Source organism: Fringilla coelebs, assembly GCF_963513975.1.
Source record: "Fringilla coelebs genome assembly, chromosome: 26".
Classification (NCBI taxonomy): Eukaryota; Metazoa; Chordata; class Aves; order Passeriformes; family Fringillidae; genus Fringilla; species Fringilla coelebs.
Window position 1 is genome coordinate 703,254 of NC_140052.1, and position 15,811 is coordinate 719,064.

General features: G+C 48.7%; 1 protein-coding gene across 3 annotated transcripts in view; it reads left to right on the forward strand.

Moving 5' to 3' along the window:
• SLC23A2 (solute carrier family 23 member 2) overlaps positions 1-15,811 on the forward strand; it is a 50,959-nt gene that overhangs the window by 11,323 nt on the left and 23,825 nt on the right. For 2 of the 3 annotated variants that reach the window (XM_084221873.1, XM_084221874.1), the window contains exons 2-5: positions 8,365-8,645; positions 8,932-9,030; positions 11,857-11,973; positions 13,740-13,897. In XM_084221873.1, coding sequence (XP_084077999.1) covers positions 8,511-8,645; positions 8,932-9,030; positions 11,857-11,973; positions 13,740-13,897 — 509 coding nt within the window. In that variant the 5' untranslated portion in view covers positions 8,365-8,510. Of the gene's footprint in view, positions 1-8,364; positions 8,646-8,931; positions 9,031-11,856; positions 11,974-13,739; positions 13,898-15,811 lie in introns of those variants that run through there. The other variant, XM_084221875.1, reaches the window with a different exon arrangement.

Consider the following 15,811-nt stretch of genomic DNA (forward strand, 5'->3'; position numbering starts at 1 on the left):
TTTGGAGCGATTAGTTTTAATTGCAAGGTAAATAGACAAGTCTTTGATTGCATACTGAAGAATTTTAATTGCATTGAACTCAGTTATACTTTGAACTGTGATGTTCAGGGCAAGACGTATTTGAGTCCCTGGCATTGTTTAATCCAACTATTAAAAAAACTGGTTGGATTAAACAACAGTTGGACATTGGAGTAAAAAAGCAAATGGCTTACTTCTTTGAAAACCTAAAGCTCTTGATCACTCAGTTCTTTAGCTCCCTGTCAGCACATCAAATACCTTGAATCTAAAACAATTTCCAGCACTTTTTTCCCTAAAATGTTACAGATCAGTGATCTTCAGCCAATCTGGGTACAGCAGTTCGGGTTTTGTGGTCTTAAGGTTTGGTGGCTTTTGTGTTAAGGGCTCTAAGATTTCTTCATGTTGAAATTAAGATATTTGTGTTTGTGAAAACGCTTGGAAGTCAGAAGGAAGAAGGAAAGGATCTAATAATTGGGAAGGGAGCAAACAGAGGGGGAATCTTTTCAGCATCTCTTTGCAGTGGGGATTAAAGGCTGGCACATCCTGTGGGTTTGTGTGAGCACACACTGCACAGAGGAATCCGTGGAGATCCTTGGATCACCTCCAGGGATCTGAGGGAGGGATGAATGAGGAACAAGGCACAGGACAGGCTGAGCTCTCAATTAACTGTGCCCTGCTCAGGCCCTGGCTCTGCTGGGACCGAGCTCATCTGAGCCTGGAGCCAGCACCGAGCAGGGAGCAGCAAATCCAGGTTGGGGGGGCTGGATGGAGCTTTGGGGGGCTGGACAGCACTGGCAGCCTGTCCCTGCCTCCACACACTGGGGTGCAAAAAGGGCATTTCAGGTACAGTGAGCTCACCTCAGTGCCCTGGAGCTCCATGCTCTGGGCTGGGAGCAAGGGGTGGAGCTGCTGCCGGTAAATCCAGGCAGAAGCTGCTCGCTGGGTGGTGCTTTGTGTGGCCTGTTCTGGTTATGGCTTCAGGATCAGTTGCAGGGTGATGGTGTTGGTCCTTTGAAAAGGGAAATGGGGATGAGTAACTCTGAGCTTGAGGCAGGGGCTGGGATGTGATAAATGACAAAGTGATGTTCAGGAGTGTAAGGACAGCCTCAGGCAGGGCTGTGCTCCCACAAAAGGAGATCCATGGGAAGCAATTTTAGAGTCCTTGAATGGTTTAGGTTGGAAAAGACCTCTAAGATCAAGTCCAGCCCTTAGGCCAGCACTGCCACATGCCCCACTGGACCATGCCCTGAATGCCACATCTCCATGGCTTTTACACACCTCCAGGCACAGGGACTCCCCCACCTCCTGGGCAACCTATTCCAGTGCTTGGCAACCCTGCTTTTATTTCTTGTTGGTTTTGTTGTTGTTCCAAGGCTTTCACTTCTGTTCATCTCACTCTGCCCTGTGCCCATCACTGTTACTCAGCGTTTTCCCCTGGGGAAGTGCAGGAGCCCAGCAGAATCCTGGTGCGTTTCGGTTCCCTGTGAGGCTGTGGATCACCCACCCTTGGCTCAGGAAGAGCTCTGAGGTCAGGCACCTCCTGAAAACTTGTCCAGTTTGCTGATAAAAACATTTCTGTGCAGTTTGCAGCAGGGAGGCTCAGGGAGGAACACTCAGAGAAAATCCCTGTCCTGATTGCAGCTGCTGCTGGAAATATTTGTGCTGTCTGGGGGCTCTGCCTGGGTGCTCTCCCCGGGATTTTGTGGCCGCGCTGCTTTGCGTAAACCCGGCGGAGGCGTGGAGTAACGGGGGAGTAACCCAGGAGTAACCAGGTGCTGCCTCCTGCCCTGCCCTTGTGGGCTGGGAGCAGTTACACAATGGGCAAGTACAAAAAGAGGATAGAAGTGCTCCTGGGGGATGAATGTCTGCATCCTGTGGGCTGCAGCTGCTGCGGGAGTGCCTCCGAGAGCCCGGTGCAGGTTTGCCTTGGTGGGGATGGTGGCAAAAATTCAACTCCTTTGGTGGCAGCATTATGAAATAAGGAACTTTAAAATCGTGTATTTGCAGGGGTTAATAACTAACTTTCCTTGTCTTAAATGTTGAGGGCTTAATTTCTCATTTTAAAATCACTGTAAAAAGAGATATTTACCATTTCGAAAGTATTTGCTCTTTTCTGTTTATCTGTAAACTTTGCTTTCCTTTTAATCTTTCAAATGGGAAAAATTTATATGATATTGGTGTAGTAAAAGAGATTTTGAGAAAGCTGGAGCACAAAGGTACAGCATCTTGGTTAGTTTCTGAAAGTTTATTAATTGCAAATCCTAGTAAGTTACGCTAAATGGAAGTGTTTATTTCCAGACAAGCCTCCTAGATAACTCAGTGTAAGACTTTCCAAGTGTGGGATCAGTTTGGGTTTGTATTGATTACTGGGCTCAAGCTGTTCCCTTTCCAAAGGAGCCACAGGGATGCCTCAGCCCTTGGGAAGGAGTTTCACATCCCGAGAAATTGGCACATTACCTCGATTTACTTAATAATGGAATTTTTCCTAGATGAGTCTCTAACTCCACCTTTGTTTTAACGTGATTAAAGTCTTGGAAAGAAGGGAGCTTTCATCAAAGTGCCAAGTCCAAGTACAAAGCAGGCTGAGAAAGGAGCCAGTGTGAGCTCAGGTTGCTTTGAGGGCCATGAAGGAGCTTAACGAGCTGTGCATTAATATTGGTAATAACAGGGAGCTATCAGAATGCCCAAATTATTAATTCTCCCCAGGGAGACCGTAAGGACTCCATAGCATTAGAAATCAAATTACCCCGTGCCATACACTGAGGTGTGCCGAGCCCCAGGGCAGACTGAAGGAGCAGTGAGACAGGATTTAATTTTTATTTACCCTCAGTCTGCAGAGCTCTGCAGGTGTCAGCTCCCAGCAGCGTCTGCGTGCCCATAACGAGCTGGAAATTGTCATTTCCCACCTTCTGCTTGCACTGCTGTGGAATTTCATCTCAGCTTCTCATCCCTGCCCACTGGTGGGGTCTCCGGGAGGGTGGCAAATGCTCTGCACAGAATTTGGGCAAAACTGCTGCCTCTGGGACAAGAAAATGGGAGTCATGGGGTGAAAGATGGTGGGAGCTGCTTGGCCAGCAGTGATCTGATCCAGCAGGGTGAGTGATGCTGGAAACACTCAGCCATTCTGGTTTGGAATTTTCAGCCATTCTGGTTTGGAATTTTCAGCCATTCTGGTTCAGAATTTTCAGCTATTCTGGTTCAGAATTTTCAGCTATTCTGGTTTAGAATCCCAGCCTAACTAAGCTCTCAGTTAATAAGTTGACTAACCAAACTTGTGGGTTTTGGAAGCTGTGAGATCCTTTGGTAAACACCTCATTCAACAGTGATTTAAGTCCCCTTCTCAACAAGCTCATTCACACAGGAAGTTAATGAGATTTAGCTAATGTGCTTTAAATACAAGGAAGGTTTGAGCTCGGCATAACTTTGCTGCTTAGCTTTGTGTAGACTTGCCCTAATAACGCTGGTCAGTTATTAAAGCACCGTTCTGGATGGCAGTCAAAATACCAACTACTTAAAAATTCATTAGTGCCTCCAAAGAAAGAATTTGTTTGTGCTTTGAAGAGCTGCTTCGAAGTGAAGAGAGAAACTTCTTAAAGTGCCCATCAATTCTTTTTAAAGCCTAAATTGAGTTTTTTAGAAGTCAGACGTTAGGAAGTTTGGGTAGGGAGCAGCATTTCATTTGTCTCTGCAGCAGGTAAAGATGAACTATGTTGGGTGGAATTTGGAGTCTGCTTTCCTTGTTGGGGATGTGGTTCAGTGCAGGGGGGAAATCTCTGAAGCATTTAGGATGTGGTGGCATTTCAGTGCAGCTTCAGTTGGTGGGAAGGAACTGGAGAGGTCCTTGCTAAAGACGAATCCAGAGTTTCCTGGGACCAAAGAGGCTGCTCCAGACTCCCCGAGGAAAAACTCCCTCCAAGACTGAAGCAGGAGGGTGGTTCTTACGAGTAGCAAGAGAAAATTAACTGTGTGGGTTCTGGGCACCTCCTTCACATCTGTGAGATGGTGAAAATGCCCTGGAAGGCAGAAGGAATGCCTTTGAGGCACTCCCTGCCTCTGTGGACAGTGGGTGGGACCCCACAGGTGCCGTATCCCGGCACAGATCTGGGATGGAGCAGCGTGGAGCAGTTGGACTTGTGGTTGTGGTTCTGCAGGCAGGACTTGGATTGCATCCTTTAAGTATTTATTGAGCTTTTTTAACCTGGGTGATGAGAGGTTTGTGGAATGTTTTTAGCTGGGAGGATCTTTTCCCTAGGAAAACATCCAGCACCCCTTGGACACCTGTGAGCAGCAAAGTTCTCTTGTGAAGGGAGCCCACGTCCCTCTCCAGGTCTCTGTTGCCTGTCTGCTGCCAAAAACACGATCTCAGGCCTAGAGGATGCCTTGGTTGTGTTAAAACACATCATGTGCCGGGGTTCCAGAGGTGCCAAGCACCTGGAAGTGCCAGGGAGGTGCTGAAATTCCAGAGGCACCTCAGGTGGGACAATTGCTGGCTGAGCATCATCTCTGCTTGCAGGAGAAAGTTGGTCTGTTCACACGAGCCTGACAGCTCATTAAAATAATAAATTGATGATGGTAATTAAGCAGTGACCTTAATTTGATTCTAATCTCCTTAGTGTGTGCAACAGCCAGAGGTTTTTTGGCTCTTCAGCCAGGAAGGTCCTGGCTGGCTGTGCCACCGCTCCTCGGGAGGTGTGACATGGGACAAAGCCAGGCGTGGGCTGGCCCAGCCCCAGCTGCTTTTGTCACCACACTTGTTGTGCTTCCTTTGGGAATATTCCCCTTCTGCAGCAGGGAAGGGCCACCAAACCCTGATTCCCACAGGGACTGGCAGGGATTGTCTGAAGGGACAGAGAAAGTCTCAATTATTTTGCTTGTCACTGGCTCAGCTCAGCTGAGGGAAATTTAGGATCCAGTTTGAGAAGGGTTTTAGTTTGAGTTTGGCAAATTAGGGAACACACAGGGCTGGTTTCACTTTGGAAAAACTGGAATTTGCAGGGCTGGAAGTCGTGGGGAGCCTGAGCTTCCTGCAGAGGGTTAATCTCTAGGTGTGCTCATTGCAGGTGAGCTTCACAGCAGCACTGCCATGTCCCGAGCATGACCATGCCCAGTCCTGCTGCTGCCAGGCCAACAGCACCTGGCAAAGCATTGGCTCTTCTAAGAGGAGTTTAAAAAAACCCCAAATCAACCCAAACTGGGAGAGGAGCCCCAAGAACTTCCCAGCTGCCAGCATGTCTTGCCTGGAGGTCAGGTGGGCTTTGTTTTCCCCAGTCTTTGCTTTGCCAGGCTCTGGATTCAAATATTGATGTTGAAAGCCTGCAGAGTGCAGGGAGGAGCTGCCACAGCAGCAGATCTGATCCAGGGAATATTTTTGGTGTGCTTCAGCCAAAAGCTGTGTGCAGTGCTTTGAAAGGCAACAGTGCATGCAGGGGAGGTGTCTGTGTGCCCCTGCCTGCTCTGGGGGGTTCATGGCCACTTCTCCCTGCTGTGGCAATAAGCTCTTCGTGCCTGTCTGCACCTTCTGTCCTGCCCAGTTAACCCTGAAGAGTGATAAAAAAGGATTTCTTACTGACTCACAGGCACTTGGTACCTCGGCAAGTGGGAGCTGAATTTTCAGGGGCAGATTTTCCTGGAGGAAAACCTTTGTGCTCCAGAGGATGTTTTTATTTGTGGTGGAGGTTCCAGAGCAGAGACTTGCAGGGAAAAAAAGAGCATTTAAACACAGTTGTGCATCGCAGATCTCTGTATCTGATGGGTTTATCTTGTTTCCATGAGCTTTGGAGCACATCCTGACCTGTTTAAATGAAATAGCAGCGACCCTGGCAAAGGGAACGTGTGCTGGGTGGTCCTGAAGCATGAGGAGGTGGCGTTGTGTCAGACCAGACCCTGCCACCTCCTCCTGTCCCCTCCTGGTGGCTCTGAGGCTGCAGGAGCTTTCTGCTGATGTTGGAGGTGCAGGGTGGCCTCTCCCTGGCCAGGAGGCTTTTCCTCCTGAACTTGCACCTGGGCTCTCCCCTGCCCCTTGTGTAAATCCCAATCTTATCTGCAGCTCTGTAAACCCCTGGCCTCTGCTGGCCTTCTGTGTTGAGCACAGGTGTGCTCTGGAGAGATCATGTGGGAGGGTGAGTCCTGACTGAAGTTTCACTTCCAGCCCTTCTGTTGGAGCCCAGCCTGCAGATGATGGCTTGTGCTGAGTGTACTGCCCCGTGCTGAGTGGGTTTTATCTCTTTTGTTTTATCTCTCTTGTTTTATCTCTTTCTCCAGGACTTTCCAGCTCCCCAGGAGCTGGATTTGCTCTGGAGGGCTGTAAAAATGCCTGAGTCATGTGGTGGGACGGGGGGGCTGATAAGGAGTGATGTCTCCCAGAGTTTATCTTCTCCTCTCTGACACTCCTGATTGCAGAATCAAAGCATTCCAGAAACCTCTGATGATCATCTGTGCCATTAAGTGCAATTTTAATTGCTGGGTAGAAGCAAGAAGAGGTGGGAGATTCCTTCTCCTGGTTTGTCTTGGAGCAACCCCTGGTGACACAAACCCTCCCTCTCTTCAGGAAAGGCAGCAGTGAGGGGTTCTGCCTGTGAACTGGGAGTTGCCTGTTTGGGAGCTGTTATTTCAGCTCTGGTGTGTCAGCTCTCAGCCCTCCACGGATCCAAGGCAAGCTTTGCTGTCCTGCTGCAGTCCCAGGGCTGCTCCAGGCCTGGAGCACACAGCAGCCCGTGCCAGAGATGCTGCCAGGGCACCTGAGAGCAGATCCTGGGCCTGGCAGCTTCCCTGGCTCCCATTTATTGCTCCTGGCTGAGGGAGGTGTCCTGCTGCCCTTTCCCTCCCCAGTCCCAGAGGACAGAGCTGCCAGACTCAACCTCGCCCGTCTCCATCTCTGATTTTCTTGGAGACTAAAACACGTCTGCACTGACAGAAACAGGCAGATCCTTTTCTCTTTGTTCTTGTGTGCTAGGAAGAAAGATCCTCATTGCTCTACAGTGAAAGCAAACAAAAAACCCCTCCAAAAATCCCAGCCCAGACCCCCCAGTGCCCCCAAGCCTTCAGCCTTTAAGCAGTACCTGTCTCCTCTGCCCTGAGCTGCTCTTGGAAGAAGAGCTCTGTGAAAATGGGCATGGCAGGTTTTTTCCAGAGCAAGACAGTGAGTGTTCAAGCCAGTCTTCTCCTCCAGTCTTCAAGTGAGAACTAATTAATTATGCTACCCTAATATTTACTCTCATAAACAAATCTTAACTCTCATTTGCAGGCACTGCCTTCCATTCCATATTGATTTAATTAATGCTTCAAGGCATCTCAGTGCCCAAATTGTCTTTTTTATGTAACTTTTCAGCAGATACCTACATTGCTTTGAAAGCTTTAATATTTCTTTCACCTCAAGGAACCAGAATTTTCCAGCAAATGGGCAATTAACAGCTATTAAGAGGCTCTAAAATATTAGTATTCATATTTTAGTACAGCCCTGATTTGCCCTCAGCAGAAGAATCTTTCTCAAGTTCAGTTATTATGGCAATTACAGTAGACAGGAGCTGCTGGCATTTCCTGAGCAACATCTGGAAGGGGAGACTTCAGGAAAAACCCAAGTTCTGCTTCTTTTTTCCCAGTCCAAACCTGTATTTGTGTCCATGAGCTGTGTTTCCACCTTAGGGTTCAGCTGAACCCATCATTAACTTGCTTTTGAAGTAACACCAGAGTGAGTGGGTTCTGCTGCTTGGATAGGTGCAGAAAATTCCACTTTTTGTGGCTTTCAAGAGGCCATTTTTCAGCTTCTGTCCTGTACTTTCACCTGTACCTGACCCAGTTTCACCTGCAGGTGTTGGCAGCTGCATTCTCTGTTTAAAGCTCAATAACCACAGGCTGCAAAACTTGGATTTTCTGTGTGTCCTTCTTCTTCACCATCTTCTTCATAAGTTTGGGTGGTGTTGTGTAATTGGATTAAAAAAATCCACATTGCAGACTTTGAGTGATCAGTTATTAGGTTAAAAGTAAAAATAACTTAAGTGTCATTTCTTAATTGAGTAGAAAGACATCTCACCATTTTGTAGCTTGTTAGTAGAGTGCTGTAGAACTCAGGACTTGATACACAGATATGAAATAATAAATATTTAAGTCTGAATGTGAACTATCATCTCAAGTGCCTTTAATCCCAACTTGAACAGGAGCAAAGAGGCCAAGAACCAACACACAGTGAGGAACAAACTCAGGACCTTCAGATGATGAGACTGACTTATTTCCTTCCTAAAAACTCCTTCAGATGATGAGACTGACTTATTTCCTTCCTAAAAACTCCTTCAGATGATGAGACTGATTTATTTCCCTCCTGAATAAAACAATTTCTCCCTTCCCTCCCAGGAGCCATTGATGGGAAGGACATGCTGATGTCCCAGCTGGATTACTGAGCTCCTGAGTGACTCCTGGAGCTGCTGCTGCTGCTGCTGCTGGAATAAGGAGCTGTCCTTTGTTCTTGGCCTGTCTCAGAGGCACCTCCTGGGTGCTGCATGCAAGTCCTGGACGTGCTGGAAACCATGGGGATTGGCAAGAACACCACGGCCAAGTCGGTGGAGGCAGGAGGAGGCTCCACGGAGGGCAAATACGAGGATGAGCCCAAGCACCCCACCTTCTTCACCCTGCCTGTGAGTGAGCCCAGGGCAGGGAATGATGCTCCAGTTGAGGGGTACAAGCCCTTCCTTTCCATGAGCAGTCAGTGACAAAACTGTGAATATTTGTGTGCAGCACAGCCAGCTCTGTGTGCTCTCTGTCCCAGCTGGTGCAGCAATGATGCCTTGCCGTGCTCCTCACGTTTTCTGACTAAATGTCAGAGCCAGATGTCGAGTACCCAGAAAGAAAACTGACCTATGAGGTGTGATGGCAGAGGAAATGTTGATTTTACAAACTTCACCTCTTTCTGTTACTTTTCAGGTTGTGATCAACGGTGGAGCCACGTCCAGCGGTGACCAGGACACAGAGGACACGGAGCTGATGGCCATCTACACCACAGAGAACGGCATAGCAGAGAAGGTACTGGGGCTCCCTCGGGTGCTGTGCCCCAGCTGCCTCCCCTGGCTGCGAGGTTTCCTGTCCCAGAGCTGCTGACTTGCACATTCACATCTCCCCAGGCACTTCTGCCCTCGTGACTCCTGGTCACACACTGGGTGCAGCGCTTGGGCCATGACTCAGGAAATGGTGGGAGCAGTTCATGCCCTTGGTTGGGATTTTTCCAGCTTTTTTCCTCCACTCTTTCATTCCCTAGGCAGTTCAGTGATGATCCTGCAGGCTGAGATGGTGTGAATCTGAGCTTTTGTTTAAAATAAGGATGAGGATTATGGTAGATCTAAATTTCTGGAATGTTCAGTCCAACTGGCTTTTTTGTCTCTGAAATGCCTCAGCCTGACCCAGGTTTTTCAAATGTCCTGATTGAAACAGGCACGAAACTCCTGGTTCCAAGCAGGGGCATCATGATGCTCCTTCCTTCAAGGCTGGGTTTCTCTTGGGGCAGGGATGACACCAGGGGATGCAGTTCATGTTTCCACTCCTGAATTTCAGATCTGAAACATCTCCTGAGCAGCCAGAGGTCTGTCAGGGCTGGGTTCCAGGGGAGCCTGGGCCTGGAGCCCAGGTGTCTCACTCCCATCCCCACTCTCACATTTCATGGGCAGCTTTTTGTTCCCTCTGGAAGTCTTTGCTGGCTGATGTTTGGAGCATGCTGGGGCTGGAGTGGAGAGGCACAATCTGATAAAAGCCTCGAGCCAGAGGTGTTGGGCTGAGTTGTGCAATGAGATAAGCCATCTCCAGACACCAGAGTGTTCCTGCTTTTCCCAAACCTGTGCTTCCCTCCCTCCCAGCTGACCCATGGGGTCAGAACCGTGGGTGATGGAGAACAATTCACCTCAAAGAGACCTTGAGCTGGAGAGGAAGCATTTCTGCTGCAGGTCAAGCTTTGCTGTGCTGCAGGAGCAGGGTGGGCAGCCCTGGCACAGGTGCCCAGAGCAACTCTGGATCCCTGGAGGTGCCCAAGGCCAGCCTGGATGGGGCTTGGAGCACCCTGGGACAATGGAATTGTTGTTTCCATTGTTGTTTTCTCCAGAAATCTCAAAAAAAGCCCTCAACCCACAACCTAATCCAAAAGAAAGCCCTCAGTCAGCTAAACCATCACCCAGTTCCTTCCCTCACGGCAACAAAACAGTTCTGGCTTCCTTTGCTATTGTAAATTTGTAGGATATTGTTTAATTATAAATCCAGAACTATCTCATAGGACAGAAAATGAAAGATACAATTCCTAAACGTGTGGGAATTGTCCAGCACATGAAAGGAACTGTCCCTGCCCGTGTGGCACTGCACCTCAGGGTCCTTGCAGCCCAGCCAGGGCAGGGCCAGGCTGCACACCAGCAGGAATTCTCCTGTGGAAAGGGTCAGGGTTGGAAGGGGCAGTGCTGCAGTCCCCATCCCCAGAGGGGTTGAACAGTGTGTGGCAGCTGGAGATGTGCTTTGTGGTGCCATGGTGCTGCTGCTGTGTTGCTGCTCACACCTGAGGCTCTCAGAGGGCTTTTCCACCCCCAGCCACTCCATGGCTCAAATTCCTGATTTTTTTGTGTGGTTTTTTTAGAGAATTGGGTCAGGAGAGAGTTTGTTCCTTTTTCAGTCCATGGAAAGCAGCACTGGTGCTGCAGGAGGGGAGAGCAGTGCTCAGAGTGCTTTCAGGAGTTCTCTCAAATGGGGTTTCTGTATTTGGCATTTCTGCTGCAGCCCCCTCAGCACTGTGCCCGCTTTCACCCCCTGACTGGGACTTTTCCCAGTGGATTTTGTTTTCCCAGCAGGAGGCTGAGGTGGGAGGGCAGTGCCAGGCTCAGTTTGGCTGCTGGCCTGGCAGGTGGCACCGAGTGCAGGTTGGCTCAGCCCAGCCCGTGGATGTGGTGGGGTTTTTGGAGAAGTGGAGACAATCTGGGGCAGTCACGAGTCTGGCAGAGCTCCCAGGCTCTGTGTGAGGCAGCTTCACGTGGGCTCAGGGTGTCCTGGGCCGGATTAGGGCACAGCAGCTGTTGTGTAAGGTAATTTTTTAGCTCCTTGGTCTGAAATTACAACATCTGATACTTCCTCCTGCCTCTGTTGTTGTGCTTTGGAGCGCTGTGGGTTTGTTCTCAGGAATTTCCAACCCAGATTCCAGTTATTTGGGACAGAGACAGGGCAGAGCTGGCCCTTGTTGTGCTGGGAGCTCTGCAGGGGTGTTGATGTGTGAATGTCTGTGCTCACTTGCCCACTGGCAGTGGAAGGGCACAGCATGAATTCCTGGGGGAACTGAAATTCCTGGAGGAATTCTGGGCTGATAGAAATTAATTTGGGTGTAATAAATAATCAGCATCTTTCCTGACTGCATAAATGAGGGGCAAGAAGGGAAATTATAAATTCTTTGGCTAAAAGTGGTTAACCAAGATGGAATTGGGTAAGAGCAGAGCAGGGAAGCAATTATCATAATGAGGATTTATTTTTGCCAGCGATTTTGGTCTCTGATGCAAGGACAGAGCTCTTCTTCTTAGTTCCAATTCTTCCCTATTTTCTTTTTCTGTTTGTTTTTGTGGTTTTGGGGTTTGGTGGGGTTTTTTAGCAGCCTTGTCATGATGAATCCATTTTTGGGCACCTTTTGGCTGCCAGATCAGTTCTGTCATAAATCAGCAATTATAAATAAATAAGCAGGGAGGGAACATGTTGGCTACAAATTCAGGAGCTGGATGGGAAAGGCTTGGAAATGGTCACAAATCAGAGTTGCTGAAGCAGCCTTGGAGTGCCTGGGAGCTGAAATTCCCTTTATTCTGTGCAGCACTAACCTGCTGGTGCCCCTTGTTCCTGCAGAGCTCCCTGGCAGAGACCCTGGACAGCAGTGGCAGTTTGGATGCCCAGAGGACTGACATGATTTACACCATTGAAGATGTTCCCCCCTGGTACCTCTGCATCTTCCTGGGCTTGCAGGTACATCCCCAAACAGGGACAGCTTTTGCTTCTGTGGCTTTCAGAGTTCCTGGAGGATTTTCTGTGCAGCTCAAAGTGTGTGTGTGTTTTATCCTTCTCTGCTCTCACCTGCTGGAGGAAGGTGTTGGGAGGTCTCTTCTGAGGCTGATCACACTCAGATCATTGCTCTGAGAATGATTTTAGTTTCCAGCTCATGCATTTGTGAGAGTCACCCAAATATTTATTGAGGTAAAAGCTGCTGGTGGTAAATGAGTGAGCAAAGGCTCAGGGGTGGCCTTCACATGGACATTGGGCACCTCTGGAGTTAGAGATGGAGAGAGAGAAGGGTTTAGACCTGAAATATTGAATATTAAAGCTGCTACTGCAGTTATTTCAGTTCTTAGAGCATCACCCTGCACCTGGCTTGCCTTTGGAGCACGAGCAGGTGCTTCCTCCAGCTCAGCCCCTGCTTGTGGGCAGCAGGGCAGCTCCAGTCCCATCTCCTTCCCTTCTGCAGTGGTAACAACATCTGGCCCACAGGAATGCTGAGAATCTGCTAATCTCTGTGAAGGACCTTGAGATCCCCAAACAAACTCATTGCAAAGCATCCTGTGTATTGCTGCCTTTTCCTCAAGGACAGGCAGTTCTGTAGGGATTCTATTTTTACTTGTGTGTGGAGTATGGTGAAACTTTGTTGGTTGTTTTGCTTTTGGTGTGCTTGGGTCAAGGCAGAATTAAGGAGTCCTTTGTGTGTGAGCCAGTGGGAGTGGAGTTATTGCTGGGCTGGAGGCTGCTCTCAGCACAGGTACCTGGCTGCCTCCTCAGGAGAGTGGAGGGCTTCAGGAGCCTGTGGGTTCCCCAGAAATGGCAAAAAATCAGAAATCCCCACATCAGGATCACGAGAAACACTGAAAGCAAAGCTCAGGAGGGGGAGCTCTGCAGGGGGTTCAGAGGCAGGAAGAGAAGCTGCTTGATTTATTAAAAATAAGGGTATTGATCTAGTACCCATATCCAACTGTGAGGGACAAGAACTCTGACAGGTTAAAGTTAGAAAGTGTGTGTTCATTGTGGGATAAATCCCAAATACAGACCACAATTTACAGGTGATCACAGAGCCCTTGTATCTATAAAGTATTGAATACCCAAAATACAAATGGATATTCATGGCTTTGGTACATCCCATTCCCCATATGGTAATTAGTTCAAAAGTTATTAAGCATGGTAATTAGTTCAAAAGTTATTAAGCGTGAGTAGTTTGTTCCTGGAAATGGGTCAGTGGTCCCTTTCATGGGGAGGGGTCCCAAAATGAGGAAGTCAATGAAGTCTTCCTCCTTTTGACCTTTCTACCTTTCCGATGCAAATATGACAAATGAACCCTTGGGAGAGCTCCCATTCCCTGGCTTCAGTTGGGTTCAGGACAGAGAAGGCCCAAAATTATCTTGTGTTCCTAAAAACAATTGTCTTATGTTCCCAAAAACAATTGTCTTATGTTCCCAAAAGCTCTTTATCAATTTCTGTATTCTTCTATAAGAATATAGAATATTCTTCTTACAATTCTATATTACAAACCCAGCTAACCAAACACTGTGCTGACAAGCAATCAATTATTAATTAACTACCAACTCTTAACTCCATCAAGGCCTCCCCATTTATTTTAATTACCTGCAGTAAAGCTGATCTCTAACTAACACCCCAGCTCCTCTGAGGCCCCCAGAGTGCCTGCAGGCGCTGTGTGGTGCTGAGGGCGGGCAGGACCATGGTCTGCAGCACTAACCCTGTGCCCCCAGCACTACCTGACGTGTTTCAGCGGGACCATCGCCGTGCCCTTCCTGCTGGCCGACGCCATGTGCGTGGGCTTCGACCAGTGGGCCACCAGCCAGCTCATCGGGACCATCTTCTTCTGCGTGGGCATCACCACCCTGCTGCAGACCACCTTCGGCTGCAGGTGAGCCTGCCTGCCCACAGAGTGGCCTGGGAGGGGAGCACTTCCTTCACACTCCTTGGTAAAAAGGGGCTGACTGGGCTGGGTTTATTAATTTTGGCTTCAGGTTGGGCATGGACATTTGGGGGTTCTCAGGGCAGAGAAGGCAGGAGTGTTCTGGGAGGGGAGCAATTCATTCACACACCTTGGTCAGGAGGGGCTGACTCTGGTGGGTTTATTAATTTTGGCTTCAGGTGAGCCTGGGCATGGACATTTGGGGTTCCCAGGGTTGAGAAGGCAGGAGTGTTCTGGGAGGGGAGCACTTCCTTCACACACCTTGGTAAAGACAGGCTGACTGGGGTGGGTTTACTAATTTCTGCTGCAGGTGAGCCTGGGCATGGACATTTGGGGTCCCCAGGGCAGAGAGGGCAGAGTGTTCCTGGGAGAGGAACAATTCATTCACACACCTTGGTAAAGAGGGGCTGACTGGGGTGGTTTCATTAATTTCTGCTGCAGGTGAGCCTGGGCACAGAAATTTGGGGTCCCCAGGGCAGAGTGTTCCTGGGAGAGCAAAAATTCATTCACACACCTTGGTCAGGAGGGGCTGACTGGGGTGGTTTCATTAATTTCTGCTGCAGGAGAGCCTGGGCATGGACATTTGGGTGTTCTCAGGGCAGAGCAGGCAGGAGTGTTCCTGGGAGAGGAACAATTCATTCACACACCTTGGTGCTAACTCTGGTGGTTTTATTAATTCTGGCTTCAGGTGAGCCTGGGCACAGACATCTGGGGGGTTCTCAGGGCAGATAAAGCAGTAGTGTTCCTGGGAGAGGAACAATTCATTCACACACCTTGGTCAAGAGGGGCTAACTCTGGTGGTTTTTATTAATTTTTGCTGCAGACCACCTTGGGCTGCAGGTGAGCCTGGGTGGGCAGCTGGGGCTTCCCAGGATCCAGGTGTGTGTGGGATTTGCAGAGGAGAGAAACAAAACCGACAGCAGCAGTCAGGGAGAGCTTTTGGAAAGCTGCTCCCCACAAAAAAGGTGGATCTGAAATAACACAAGGCATCCCAGGAGTGAGAAAATCCAGCAGGGAGAGGAAACCCAGCAGAACAGAGAAGCAGAAGTGTTGTAGGAGAGGAACAATCCACACTCCTTGGTAAAGAGGGGCTGACTGGTGGTTCTAGGAATTTCTTGAATGAAATTCTTGGCAGTTTTTAGGTGGTTGTGATCAGTCCTACAGCAAATCCTGTGAAGGGTTGGCAAGTGAAAAAGGCAGGGAAAAATGGTGAGGGAAACTTGTCACTGTTACCTCCCAATCCATGGAATAATTTGGGTTTGTTTGTTAACTGCTCTGAGTTATGGACAAAACAAAGGTGTGAGGGATGCTCTCACCTCTCCTTAGGAGGATGGAAGAGCCCAGGAGGCAAATCCTTGTATAAATCTGGTGTTGGCAAGAACATTAAATATATAAATATAAATATAAATCTCCCCAGAGTTAATAATCTTATTTCCAGCCTGGCTGGCTCTTTGGTCTGTAACCATAAATCCTCATCTACCTTGTCTGGAAGTTTGTCATATTTGGGGGTTTTCCCCCCTTAATAATCTTGGCTTTTTATCACTTACTGGAGAGGGATTTGGGGCTCATTCGGAGAGAAGAGGCCCAAAATTACAGTGCCAAAGGTACAGAATTTTGAAATTCACTGTTCTTTGTGTAATCCCAGCCCTGCCCTCCACCCTGCTGGGATTTTTCCTTTTCCAGTGGCTCCCACTTGCACTGTACTTACATTTTCATAACCCTGAAGGCCAAATTGTGTTTGGGTCTTAAAATAACTTGTGTTTAGGGAGGAAATTTCCACGCTGGGGTGTTTTATAACTCTTGCCCATGTGATGGGGGGTTTATGTAAGGCTGGGAATGGGATACAGCAGCACAGGCCTCTCA